The 14,031-nt window shown below is 52.5% G+C and overlaps 1 protein-coding gene across 1 annotated transcript; it reads right to left on the minus strand.

The window, feature by feature from the left end:
• Positions 1 to 561: 561 nt before the first annotated feature.
• Positions 562 to 13,929, minus strand: acvr1ba (activin A receptor type 1Ba). The gene is made up of 9 exons (XM_067240050.1): positions 13,774 to 13,929; positions 5,342 to 5,581; positions 4,725 to 4,961; positions 4,104 to 4,334; positions 3,618 to 3,785; positions 3,146 to 3,302; positions 2,608 to 2,732; positions 2,074 to 2,204; positions 562 to 1,867 (listed from the first exon to the last, which is right to left on the minus strand). Exons 1-9 carry the CDS (start codon positions 13,835 to 13,837, stop codon positions 1,742 to 1,744), a joined length of 1,479 nt encoding a protein of 492 aa, XP_067096151.1. The 5' UTR covers positions 13,838 to 13,929; the 3' UTR covers positions 562 to 1,741.
• Between the last annotated feature and the right edge of the window lie 102 nt (positions 13,930 to 14,031).

A 14,031-nucleotide genomic window follows, 5' to 3' on the forward strand; every position in this document is an offset into this window, starting at 1 on the left:
TTGACTTGAACGGTGTAGAGCTTTAAAGGATGACAAACTGTCAGTCATACCTTGGTAAACTTGTCTGCAAACATAAATACACTCACATTCCAAGTAACCGTTGCTGTTTGTAATGTGAGAATATTTTGCTGCATTGCTGACCACAAAGTGGCAGATAACATGCAGTTTCACATTACAGCATATCAGTCTCTAAAAAGAACATGAGGACTCTTTCCCCTCAATAAATACCCATTGCTTAAATTCAGTTGAGGCTTCTGCAGGGTTAGTCCATGATTTAAAAACCAAAAATCAAGCCTTTAAGTAAAACTTCAAAAACAAACTCAGAACTCAAAGGGCTTCACAGCAACAGGTTTGCCCTTGTTACTGCTGATGCCGTTCAGCTGTGCCAAAATCCTGTTAGTAGTAAGTGGTAAGAATTTCCCAGTGTACCCTTCAGGCTAAATGATGCAGATCTCATGTATTAAAACATTCTCTGAAAGGTACCACAAATATATTATGTAGTATGAAAACAGGAATAATAAAAACTGAAAAACACAAGAAACACCCTTTGTGGCTTCAAAATATAAGAAAAAGATGTTTGTTTTATATACAAATCATATTTACCCCCATCTTCAGTAGTTTGGACAGTCTAAAAGGAAACAATCACCCTGTATTCTTCTTATAAATCAAATGACATTTCAAAACAGTATTCTCAATGACATTTGTATACAAGATATTTTCTTTTGAGTTTTTGGATGCCAGCACTGACCATGGATTATATCAAGTTTGCCACTATGAGCCACACAGTCTGACCTGGTAGGTCTGTGTTGAATCACTTGAGGCTCCTCTGTCTTGTGTTGAAACGACCCATCAACGCCAAGTCGACAGAGGGTGAATCCCACTGAATTAAAAAGGATCCTCATTTGGATATCAGACACTGGCATTATTTGCATTTCACGTCACAGTGATTTGTTTATCGATAAAAATCTTAATAATATGAACACAAAAAAATAAAATACAAAAAGGATCATCCCTGCCACATTTAAGGAGAAAACTGGACCACGTCTAACATGCGACTCTGGAATTCCATGTGTGGAGTGTGAAGCGCTGCCAAGGAGTACAATGCATGGGGGGGGGGGGGGGGGGGGTTCAAGTAGCAAAACGCACGGCGCACAGACAGTTCGATGCTTAGCAAACAGCAACAGAGGGGACATTGGCAGACGCTGCAACAACATATTCAAGACCGCCGCTCTCCCAGACACACGGACAGAAATAAAGAAGGAGCTCGCCAACGATAGAAAGTTATGCGTGATTCTCTTCAGCTCGACATGAAACCCCTCCATGTTTGAGGTTAGCTAGTCCACCCTGGGGCAGTTTAAAAGTTGTTGTTGTTTAAAAAGAAGAAGAATTCCTGTACATTAGTAACAATTCCTGCTATGGAAAACACAAACAACAAAAAAACGAGTCATGGGAGTGATAATATGGTGGAGTTGTTGTTGTAGTGGCCCGTGGTGGTGGGCACGAGGAGGGAAGGGAAGGCGGAGTCTTTCAGTAGTTTGGGCTAAAAAGGTGAGGTAGACCTTGTCATGACACGCAAGGGGGGGGGGGGGGGGCTATTAAAACTGGTGGGGTTTTAAGTAGCAGTCCTTTCCGGGGTGTTTTCATAGAATGGGGGGGGGGGGGGGGGGGGAGGAGAGGAGGGTCTTCAGTGTATGTGCGTCTTCGGCGTGGGCGGGGGGAGGAGGAGGAGGGGGTGGTGCGCTCACATCTTGACGTCCTCCTCCACGCTGAGCTGGGACAGGGTCTTCTTGATGCGCAGGGCGGTGAGGCGGGCCGCCCCGTTGGCGTACCAGCACTCCCTCATGATCTTCCCCATCACCCGCAGAGACTGGGGGACAAGAGAGGGACACGGTTAGGCTGGGCCGCTGTTCTGATACCTTCCCACACCTCGCTTCCATCCCAGAACTTTATCTGCCCTAGATAAATACGTCATGACGCTTTAACCGTCACCAAGTAGGCCACCGACGTAGCCCTTGGTTACATGACGCAGACCTCCAGGGCCCAGTTGTATAGGGACGCTGGCGTGTTCTGTACCTCGTAGCTTTGCCACCAGTTGGGCACGTTGGGCCTCAGCCGCTGGTCACACACCACCTTCCTCATCTCCTCTATGGAGGGGTCGGAGGGCACCAGGTCGAAGTAGGGCAGCTGGTACTCCTCATGGATACCTGGGGAGGGGGGGAGGAGAGGGAGGTCTGGTTACACACGTCACCACGCACCAACGCACGACACGAGTCTGTGTGGACTGCTGGAGCAGCAGCAGGTTCGTGGATAGCAAGTGTGTGTGCGCGCGCGTGAGGGTTTGTCTGTGTGTGTGTGTGTGTGAGAGGGTGTGTCTGTGTGTGTAGGAATGTCGAATGAATGGGTGGGTGGAAGTCAGTGTTCAGGATAAACCCTGTGTGATGCATTTGCTGGCACTGGAATGGTCTCCACCTCAGTTGGCTCATGTGTTGTTGAAGAGAAGTGTGCATGTGTCATGTGGAGGCAGATAGAGAAGGAAAGGGAGGGAGGTCTGTATGTTTGCATGCCTGTGTGTGTGTGCGTGTGTGTGTGTGTGTGGGGCAGTCTCACCCCCAGTGTTGCAGCGGCGTGCTATCTCCCAGTACACCAGTCCCAGGGCGTAAATGTCGGCACACTTGAACGAGTCAAAGTGTTTCATGTTGATGGTCTCATCCAGAACTTCCGGAGCCATATACCTGAGACGCAGACATTCACATCATCCATAACGACATACCACCAGCAAATCATCCCATTATATTCATCTACCTTGGGACAGTGCCCGACAAGCGTACTGTATTATACATGATTCTGAATAGGTGTATTGTATTCATTGGAATAACGTGGCCATATTAGACGCTCCCCATAAGAGATAAAGAGGCGTTAACGACATCTGTGTGCATTTCAATATCTGAATCTCGACGTGGCGCGAAGAGCACCCCATTTCCATGGCTGCCTCACAGGTGGCATTCAAATCCAGTACATGCATATACAGTACCTGTCAAAAGTTTGGACACATTTTCCCATTCCAAACTTTTGACAGGTGCTGTAAAAAAACAGGTCATTCCATACGATAAAATGTGACATTTAAACTTTTGCCAATCGAGCACACCTCTTGGTGCCCACTCGCTGGTTGGGGGCGATGTCGATGGTGTCTGTGATGGACTCGTGGCGCACGGCCAGGCCCAGGTCTGCGATGGCACACATGCCGTTCTTCTTCACCAGGATGTTCTTGGACTTGAGGTCGCGGTGGGCGATGCCCGGCTTCCCTGGAGGGAGGGAGGAGAGCTGTGACTCAGCTGCAGGGAGTTACACGCGTGTGTGTGTGTGTGTGTGTACATGCATGATTTACATTTACATTTAGTCATTTAGCAGACGCTCTTATCCAGAGCGACTTACAGTAAGTACAGGGACATTCCCCCGAGGCAAGTAGGGTGAAGTGCCTTGCCCAAGGACACAACGTCAGTTGGCATGACCAGGAATCGAACTGGCAACCTTCGGATTACTAGTCCGATTCCCTCACCGCTCAGCCATCTGACTCCCCATGATGCGTGTATATGCCTCGTATGTGTGTGTGTCCTCACCCTGAGTGCCCAGGATCTCCATGTGCAGGTGAGCCAGGCCGCTGGCGGCCGACAGCGCCAGCTTGATCATGCCCTCGATGGTGACAGAGTAGTGGTTCAGGTAGTCGAACAGGGAGCCGTGCTCGTGGTAGTCCGACACCAGCCACAGCTGGGTCCACGTGCCGTTGTCTAGGGAGACAGAAGCACGGGGGAAGGGGTTCACACGGCGAACGAGACGTCAGAACGGCCGTTTTATACGACAGCGGTTTCCCAATGCCTGGGGAAAACGGTTGTTTTCTAAATACCAGCTGATCGGCCAGAGATCGAAGCGACTATTTTGTGCGTGTAGCCGTCTTCGGCCTTGCAAAGGAGGCGACCAGTGGAGGGTTTTCATGCACTGTTGTGTATACTGCAGCTGCGTGTAATCATGTTTACATGGTTCGATTCGAAAACACATCTGTGTTTTGTCGTGTGATTTGATAATCAACGGGGGGGTGGGGGGGGCACCTTTGTTGTCGGCGGCGATGAATCCCAGGATGTTCTCGTGGCGCAGCATGATGGTCTGGTAGATCTCCGCCTCGCGGAACCAGGAGCGCTCCTCGCGCGACGAGAAGATCTTCACCGCCACGTCGCCGCCGCGCCACTTCCCCCGCCACACCTCGCCGAAGCGGCCCTTGCCGATGATCTCTTGCAGCACGATGGTGCGCGCCACCGTGCGCTGCACAAACAGGGGCAGGCCTGCGGGGGGGCGGGGCGGAGAGCAGAGGGGGGGTCAGAGGGGCGGAACACACACCATCACAGGGGTATCAGCGAAAACTCCAATGCGAGCTGTCACAAGTCAAGCCCTATGTGATACTACGCTACAGTCGTTTCTACAATTTCACTCAATAACAAAAGAGTATATAATACATTTGAAATATGTTTTGTTACATCTTTTCAGTCATTAAAAATATTATTATATATAATATATATATATTATTACTGTGAAATAAAATCCTCCAAGTGGCATTATCCCTTTCCCTAAGAGCCGTAAGGCGTTTTCAGTGACGGTTGTGCCAGGGAGGGGGGGGGGGGGGGGCAAGTCTGTGGCCCAGCCCCGCTAGAAGACGCCAGGCTGGCCGTACTGACCGGAGCCCGAGCCGGAGGTGGACATGTCGTAGATGAGGTCCTGCAGGGTCTTGTCCTTGGCCATGTACAGGTGGTCGCAGCTGGGCTCCTCCACCTGCAGCCTGTGGCGGTGGCTGTAGGCCCTCTGGTGGTGCTGGAACAGGAACACGCCCACCATCAGCAGCACGCACAGCAGGAACACGGGGCCCGCGATCACCGCCACCAGCTCCACGGGGCCCCAGGAGCCTGTGTCCTCCTCTGAGAGGGAGGGGGAGGGAGAGATCAAAGTTAGTGCCCCTGCTATATTTTAAACAAATTACCCACATGGCTACAACAAGCAGACAAACGCAACAACAACAACAACAAAAAATCCCATAAACAACCAGCTAATAGATCGACAAGACACCACACACACACACGCGACAAATCCGACAGTGTCGGTCTGTCAACCAGCCGCCTGTGTGTGTGTGCAAAAAACAACCAGCCGCCTGTGTGTGTGTGCAAAAAACAACCAGCCGCCTGTGTGTGTGTGCAAAAAACAACCAGCCGCCTGTGTGTGTGTGCAAAAAACAACCAGCCGCCTGTGTGTGTGTGCAAAAAACAACCAGCCGCCTGTGTGTGTGTGTGGCCCTCCTCACCGCCGGGGGCCTTGAGCTCCAGGCTGTTGCAGTAGTCGCTGTAGCAGCAGTGGGTGTTGACCACGCCCTGGGAGCTGAGGCAGTAGAAGGGCTGGCCGGGCGGCTCCAGGCTGGCGCTGCTGATGCACAGGCGCACGTGCTGCAGCCGCTCCTGGAAGAAGGAGGTGGAGGCCATGCAGGCCCCGTCCGTCTCGCACTCGTAGCCCGTCTTCTCGCAGTTGGTGCAGTTGCACCTCAGAGCTGCGCGGGGGGAGGAGACGAGGGGTTAGTGTGGCCGAGGAGAGGAGTGAAGGGTTGATGTGGGAGAGGGGAGGAGGGTGAGAGTATGGGAAGACTCCCTTCTACACAGCACACAAAGGACACATTCCAAACCGGCCGGGTCGTCTCTAACGCGTCAAGTCGAAGCCGGCGCAGTTCTCATATTCACCAGTAGGGGGCTCCCCGCACCCGCCAAATCAACGTGGCACCGGCCCTGAGAACAGACCCCATTCAGAGGAGTGGCGAGAGGGCAGAAGCACGCGTTGTCCGGCCCTGAAACCAGATCCCCCACTGCAGATGAACCCAAACACGCTGGAAGGAGCTGAAACCGTCCGCTGGGACGCTCACGGTGAAACCCAACGACCAGCCTGAGCCAAACAGATGCAGCAGTCTGAGCAGTCTGCTGGAGCCACAAGCTCTCTCCCACCTGCCCCCCTCACACAGCCAGGCTGCCCCCCCTCTCACACAGCCAGGCTGCCCCCCCCCTCACACAGCCAGGCTGCCCCCCCCCTCACACAGCCAGGCTGCCCCCCCTCTCACACAGCCAGGCTGCCCCCCCCCTCACACAGCCAGGCTGCCCCCCTCACACAGCCAGGCTGCCCCCCCCCCCACACAGCCAGGCTGCCCCCCCCCTCTCACAGCCAGGCTGCCCCCCTCTCACAGCCAGGCTGCCCCTCATCTGAGGGGCTCCAGTCAGCCCAGAGGGGGGGGGGGGTCTACAGTGTCTGCTAAAATGGTCACAAATGGAACATGACATGGCTCCCATGTTTACTTGAACTCAATGACACCAGATTGTAGCATAAGACACTGGGACCAGATGGACCTATAGATGGATAGATAAATGGAGGGATGGATAGATAAGATAGATAGATAAGATAGATAGATAAGATAGATAGATAAGATAGATAGATAGATAGATAAGATAGATGGACAGAGCTCTGTCCTGGCTGGGTGCCTCCAGCTTTAAACAGCGCCAGGCCGTGTTTCAGTCTGTCAGTCAGTCTGTGCGACGGGCCTGATGAAAACTGACAGGATTTAGGGGCCAGACGGAGACATTCTGCTGCTTGTTTTCCTTTTTAAGAGGTTAGGGGAAGGGGGGGTCCAGAATTCGACACTGGCGAGTACATTATTACATGAGTGTGAGAGTGTGTGTGTGTGTGTGTGTGTGTGTGTGTGTGTGTGTGCAACACAGTGTGCTGGTGGAGCTATTCCCCCCTGACAGAGGCAGCTCCATGCGAGACAAATAAATCTGCTCCATCAACAGGGGGGGGGGGGGGGGGGGGCAGGGTCGAGACTTCAACACACAAGTGGCGAGACGCTCTCATGTAGCGAGCGGACAAGAGGCAGATTTGCAGGCCCCTCCGCTTCAAAAGCAAGGCTTAGCGTGGTGGGACCCCCCCCGGCGGTCCTGAGCACCATGTTTTTGTGTCCTCCCTGGATAATCCCCCCCTCTCCCATCTCCTACCAGGTCACTGCGACCCCCGAGATCCCGCCTCACCACTTGTCATTGGCCCCCGGCGCCCCTTGAGACGACCCTATTGGCTCGCCGTGGGGGAGGCTGACCCGCTGGTCTGCCGGCTCTCTGCTGGTCTCTTCCAGAACCTTCTTTGTCGAGGAGGTACACTTCTCCCTGCAGTCTAATTCCACAGACTGTCTCTCTCTCTCTCTCTCCCTCACACACACACACACACACATTGCACCAATCTACACCTTGGTGGCCAAATCCACAATGATGTCAGACAAATGCTTCCCACTGACTGTTTGCATAGACTGCTTGCGTGTCACTGATTCTGTGACTGATTAAATGTGTGTGTGTGTGTACACAAGGATTTTACCAGGAAAAATGTGTGGGGCGAGTGAGTCTGCGTTTCTCGTCAGTGCGTGTCTTGTTCGTGTATGTGTGTGTGTGGTGGTGAGGTTGTGTGCATGTGTGTGTGTGTGGGGGTGGGGGTGGGGGCTCTTGGAGCCGGGAAAGTGGCAGGAACTCTTGCGAGAGCGTGTCCAAGTTTACTGCAGTTCGCATGCTCGTGGAATTTCCTGCAGATTGCGGAGAGGTGAGGCAGGGCCTTGATAACGCCATGGAAAACAGCCTGGCAGGCTGACATCCTCATCACAGAGCCTAATGGAGCAGCGGAGCCTCGCTAAATAAGGGAGGGGAGGCCCTCCGTCTCCCGTCAAGGCTAGACGGCTGAGAGGAATTCCAGGGACGGCTGCTTTAAAAATCCTCACAACACACACAGCCAGGTTTTAAAACTATAACCTGCCGTCCTTGCCTCTGCCCGAGACAGGGCAAGGACGAGCCCACGTCCTCCTTCTAGAAGGAGCACCAGACGATGGAAGCAAAGCAGAGGGCCGCTTGTCAATCCACTGGATGTGGAGCTCGACTGTGGTTTCACAGAAGCCGTGCATGATGGATCGCAGGACATGGAAACATCAGTAAAGAGTTGATCAATGACAACCCAAGGCAGTCATAACACACACACACACACACACCAGACCGAGACTGTTCTGTCAACAACCAAAACGTCGATCCTTCAACAGTCCCGTCGGCGAGGAGCGACAGATGGTCGGCAGACAGAAGCCAATGAGGAAGGAAGCAAACCAAACACGCTTTTCCATCTCTCTCTCCCTCCCTCTCTCTCCCTCCCTCTCTCTCTCCCTCCCTCCCTCCCTCCCTCCCTCTTTCTTCCTCTCTCACACACTTACACTCTCTCTGACTCAAACGCAGACACGCACGCAAACACAAACAGTCACTGTTTCTCCCTCTCTCTCCCCCTCCTGGCTTCCAGGCAGGCCTTGGAGTAGTTTGTGGCCTACCAGAAGGTTGTCAGTGTGGTCAGTCTCTGTGGGTTGTAGTCAAACATTATTTATCTGCCGCCATGTCACTTACGCAAAATGAAATATTAAAGATACGTATAAAAAGAAAAAAACCCTTCTTAAAAAGAAAAAGCCGAACAAATTCAACTACTGAGAGGTTAACTGGAAAAAGGCTGTCGCCTTTATTTGTTTTAAACCACCCAATGTGACTGGCTCCAGACACGCCATCCAGACTCAGTATCAAATATTGAGCGCGCACCAACCAGCCTGACAAACACTGATGCTGACCTAAAATTGGGTTTCACCGCAGCGCACACATTCTTTTATTCTCTGGTGGCAGTTTTTCAAGCCAGGTTCAAATCCTATTCGAAGCTGTACCGGCCAAACTTGGGGTAAACTTCATCTGGCCTGTGTGCTCTGGGGACACGCCAGAGTGTGTGTGAGTGTGTGTGTGTGTGAGTGTTTGGGGGAGGGAACTCTGCTCTTGTATCCTCATAATTGGTGGCCTTACACTGGCCCTTTGTGTGGAGATTAGAGGACATGAGGAGAGTTGGGTCTGGGCCGGGGCCTGAACAAAGAGCTGGAGGGGGGAGGGGAGGCAGGAGTGATGGGGTGGGGGAGGGTAACAGCTCCCCCAGTCCCCCCTTTTTTGTGTGTGTGTGTGTGTGTGGGGGGGGGGCAGATCAGAGTTGAGAAGGGGCAATTGTGGTGAGGAGGCGTAGGGGATGAGGGGGGGGTTGGACCTTCCCACCAGCTGTGAAGGGGGGAGGGGTCTGCAAGTGACCAGCTGTGACCATCATTAAAACCCAGTCTAGACTTTGACTTACAAAGACAGACAGGAGAGTTGGGCCTGTGGGGGGGGGGGGGGGGGGGGGGCAGTGGGGGGCATGTGGAGGGGGGCTAGGGATTGGGCCGGGGCCGCTTTAGCTGCCGACGCGCGTGAAGTTCCTGTCATTCCGTTCGTGTCGAGGCAGGACATGCAGACACGGCAGGGAATGGATTTCTAACACAGTGTTGCCTTGAGAGAGAGACAGAGAGACAGAGAGAGACAGAGAGAGAGAGACACCAAACATTTGGATCTGGCTTTGAAGGGGTGAGAGAGGGAGACGGAACGGGAAGAAAAAATCCCTCACCACAAACAGACATCTTCTAAACATAGCCTGTACACGTGCATGTACCGTGTAGAAATACAATGTTATGTATATCGAAAGAACATGTGTACGTGTATGTGTAAGGGATCGTCTCCATGTCATAACAGAGGTGATTCTCAGGACAGGAGGATGATGAAGCCAGTGGAAAATGTTGCAGCTTGCCTGGGCTGTGTGTGTCTGTGTGTGTGTATGTGTGGGGGGGGGGGGGGGGTGTCTCCGTTCCACACTGTTCTCCTGGGTAAGGGGTGTGTTTAAGGGCACAGAGTGCTGGGGAGAGAGGGGGCTTCGAGCACCATTACCAAAATGCCCTTGCTGAAATGAGATCCATTCAGATACCAGACGGCTGATCAAGACAAGCAGACGCCACCGGTCAGGAGTAGAGTGCACCGCACACACACACACACACACCTACTCTGGCCTAATCAATGCAAGGGGGAAAGGCGTGGGGGCAGCAAAGTCATTACCTTTGTCTACCATCTCAGGGTCAGATTACCGCTCCGACAGGGGGGGGGGGGGGGGGTTTCTCCCCGCCTTCCGGACAGATCTGGCTGGGCGCTGCCACGCGCAGCACACAGGCTAGCGAGCCTCCGCCTGCCAGAGCCCCCGCGGAATGGGAGCCGCGGATCACGTTTCCCCCCCCACTCCCGCCCCCCCCCCCCCCCCCCCCCCGGCCAACCAGGAAGTCTGGCGACTAGTGGCTTGTTCGACCTGTGAGCCTGCTCCGACAGTCGGGGCGAAGAAGGACACCCGTGGTCGCTGTGTCGGGCCCGGGAGCCCCTGGTGCTACAGGGACGTGGTCGGTCGCGACCTGGGAGCTCGTCACGAGGTGTCCAGGGTTTTTTATTTGTATTTTTTAAAGACGTCTTTAAGGGGAAGATAAACTGCTTGTGCCTGGGGGAGGAGGGCCGCGTGTCGGCTGGTTGGAGCAGGAGGAGTCCCTCTGCTGGGGACAGAACAGGGATGTGGTGGATCATGAGCGCAGGTCACGGAGGGGCCAAGCTGTCTGCTCCGCTACCGTCATTAGACCCCTGCGCCTCCGGGCCGACGGTGGTTATTATCCACCCAGGTCATTATGGGATGTAGGGAGGGGGGTGGGGGGGGGGGGGAGGAGGGGGAATCAGCCGAGAGCAGACGACACTGCCCCGCGAGCAGAGCTGCTGACGGGGTGCGCGCGCACACACACACACACACACACACACACACACCAACAACCCCCCACGCATATGCACTCCAGATACACGCCGAACAAGTGGAAGAAAAAACACACACGCCCACACACACACACAAACACACCCCCGTTTGAACATAATAACTCCCGAATCCCTTTCCTGCACACTATCTTGGCTGTGATCGGGCCAGGCAGGCAGGCAGGCACACGTTCTCCAGAACATTCCATAGACTGGTGCTCAGTCCCGGCAGCATCGCTTCCCGACGTGAAACGCCCCGACCACAGCAGCCGTGCCTCGGCTCTGAAAAGCCTCTCGGAGGCGCTCCACCCGCCTCGGAGGGGGGACTTTTCTCGGGTTTTAAATCACCTGCTCTGTGAAAGCACTGAACCACATCAAGGACTATGATGACAGGGAAGTGAGCTTCTTTTTGGGGGGGAGTGGGGGGCGGGGTATCTTTCCTGTCTCTCAGAGAAGCTAGAGAGAGACAGAGAGACACCTATCCACTGTTGGCGCAGGGAGAACGGGCCCCTGGCCTGGGACTGGCTGGCAGAGCGGAAACAGACGTAGGAACCCAGATAACACGGCAGCAGATAAGAGGCTGTGACACAGAGCAGCGGGGTAACAGACCCGGGCCTGCTGCGTGGCAGAGAGACAGAGAGAGAGAGAGAGAGAGAGGTCCAAGAGAGACACAGTGGGTGAGACGGGGTAAAAGAAAAAAGAAAGAAAAACGAGAGAGAGAGACCTGCCCTGCCTTGCGGCGGTCTGTATCGTGCCAGTATCACATTGTTCACAACCCTCCTCTCCCAAGCGCATTGTTGCATAACCCATGTACTGCCCAAGATCCAACGCTGTCATCAACAGGTGACAAATCCTGTGTGTATGCGTCATCCTACGCGGGTCGTGAGTGACAAACAGCTCCGTCACCATCTCACCCAGACCCCAGGTCCTCCGCTCGCAGTCAAGAGTCGCTAGCACGGACCTTTCAGTTTTTTCCAGTTTTTGGCTTCGCCGTGGCACAAATCATGATGTGGTGTGAAACTAGAGAGTGGCCGTGATGAGGCCAGCTGGACAAATCCATCACCCCTCTCTCCCCCCCCCCCCCCGCCCAGTGCCAGGAAACCTCCCCTATTCACAACTCATTTCAACCGCCCGACCTCGCGTTTGACTGTGTAACCTAGCCAAACAAACTCAGCTGCTGCAGTCAAGCCCTCATTGGTGATCAAAAGTCACACGCAAGTTAAGCTGTGACTAACTATGTGGAGCCCTTATCTAACCATAATGCAGTTTATACTCTGGTACTTGAAAGAGGCCTGAGTCACCCATGTTTAGCACGTTAATAGGCTAGGTGCAGGCAGCAGTCTGCATGTTGTTGAGAACAGATAAGGCTCCCTTTTTCTTTGCAAGTTGCTACAGAAACGGGGCCTTTGCGTGACTTCGGAGAGTTCGAGAAATGAAGTCAACTTGCCCAAATTAATTTCCCATCTCAGTTAGGATACATACGTAGCATAGGTACGGCTGTGCGCATGTCAATTTAAGATTGTATTTCAGGTCCCTTTAAAAGTCACTTTCATGCTGCACTAACATAAGTCCCTCTGAAAAGTTCAACCAAAAGCCAGTATGCGATAGGAGTCTTCAAGCGCCATAACCACCATATGCCAATTGACATCTCTGGTCACTGATGTTGTGGATTTGGGCATCTGCCGCTCACACCAGACAATGGGGCGGCCCCTTGGCTGGCGCCTGAAAAGACCCCTCTCTCGACACATTTCCATCACAAAGAACCCAGACTTCAACTCTGACTTTAGTCTGGGTCAGCTGCAATGGCTTGCTGCGGTCGTACTCTTGCCAGTATTCAGTAGCTGGTGGTGCTCACTAAGTAGCCCTTTACTCCGTACACACAGCCGGCAATAAGGAGTTCCACACTGTCCACAGTTCTTTAGATACGTTCTAATACTACATTAACCCTTGTGCTGCCTTCGGGTCACATGACCCAAAGGTTCATAATGAACCATCGTTGTGTTTACCCAATTTTACCCAATACAAAAACAAATAAAAATAATTTTCTTGGGGTCTGAGACAGCCCAACGGTTAAAAGAAAATGATTCACTTTGTTTTTGTATGCGGTAAAGTTGTCGCAATACGACGGTGGGTCACAATGACTGATGGGTCAGAATGAACCGAAGATAACACAAGGGCTAAAGTGACGTTCAAGACGATTTGCCAACAATCTCAATGGGAGGTACTTGCCTCCCACTCGTACAAGGGAAGGGTGTGATTTCTTGTATTGCAAAATGCACTTTAGAATGTTCCGAGTTGCATCACAAATGTTCTGTTGCCGAAACGTCCTTTTTATCAGAATATTCAACAGATTAGACATGGATTAGGAGGAATATATCACACGTTGCCACGAGCTGCCCCTCCATTGTTTAGTAAACATTAGCAAGCTACAGAACACAGTCACAGATAACTTCATAACAACAAACGACGCCTAAAGCAGGGGTATTGTTATCACTATATACGCCTAAATAGCAAGTTAGCTAGGAACCTGGAATAAAAATGAAAAAAATTAACAGTCTGCATTCATCATGAGACCGTGGGCTAAATTGGCTGGTCAATATTAAATCTGCTGGCTACAGACTGGCTAGCCATGCAACACACATATCGCTGCTCTGTTGGTCGCCTCGAAAACAAACAAACAAACACCGCCGGCTAGCCATCTTGCTAAGCTAACAAAATACACTGCTTGTAACCAGCCGGCGATGCGCGATTATCAAAATAACCATGATTATCACACTTGGTAATCTCAGACCGCCAATATAATCAATTAAATGTATGTCCAAATTACTTTTAATTTCAATCGCGTGCTTCAGTTATCTTGTGAGAACTGACGTTTATAATATATGTGGTTTATAAATCCTAGACACCGCCATGATGAGCGACAGCCGATGCCCAGTCAGCCAGTCGCCTTCTCACACACGGGCAGTCGCACAAAAACACACTTGAGACAAAAACCGGCAGGCACATGCACTTAACTTACCTTCACCTATGGCGAGAAAACCAAGGAGAGCAAGCAGCGAAATGGCTATTTGTTTTAAAGCCATTTCTTCTGAATTCCCATCGCTTCACATTCAACGAGTTCGAACGATGTGGTATTATCAACACGGCCCGACCTAAAACACAACCACAACCCCAACCATATCACCACAGCCAGCCAGGCAATGGAGGAGGCAATGAGGCAAGGTGACGTAGTTAAAGGGGCGTGCGTGGGTTTAAAAGGGAGGGTTTAAGGTCGCCC

The sequence above is a fragment of the Osmerus mordax genome, chromosome 7 (genome assembly GCF_038355195.1).
Source record: "Osmerus mordax isolate fOsmMor3 chromosome 7, fOsmMor3.pri, whole genome shotgun sequence".
In the NCBI taxonomy this organism is placed as follows: Eukaryota; Metazoa; Chordata; class Actinopteri; order Osmeriformes; family Osmeridae; genus Osmerus; species Osmerus mordax.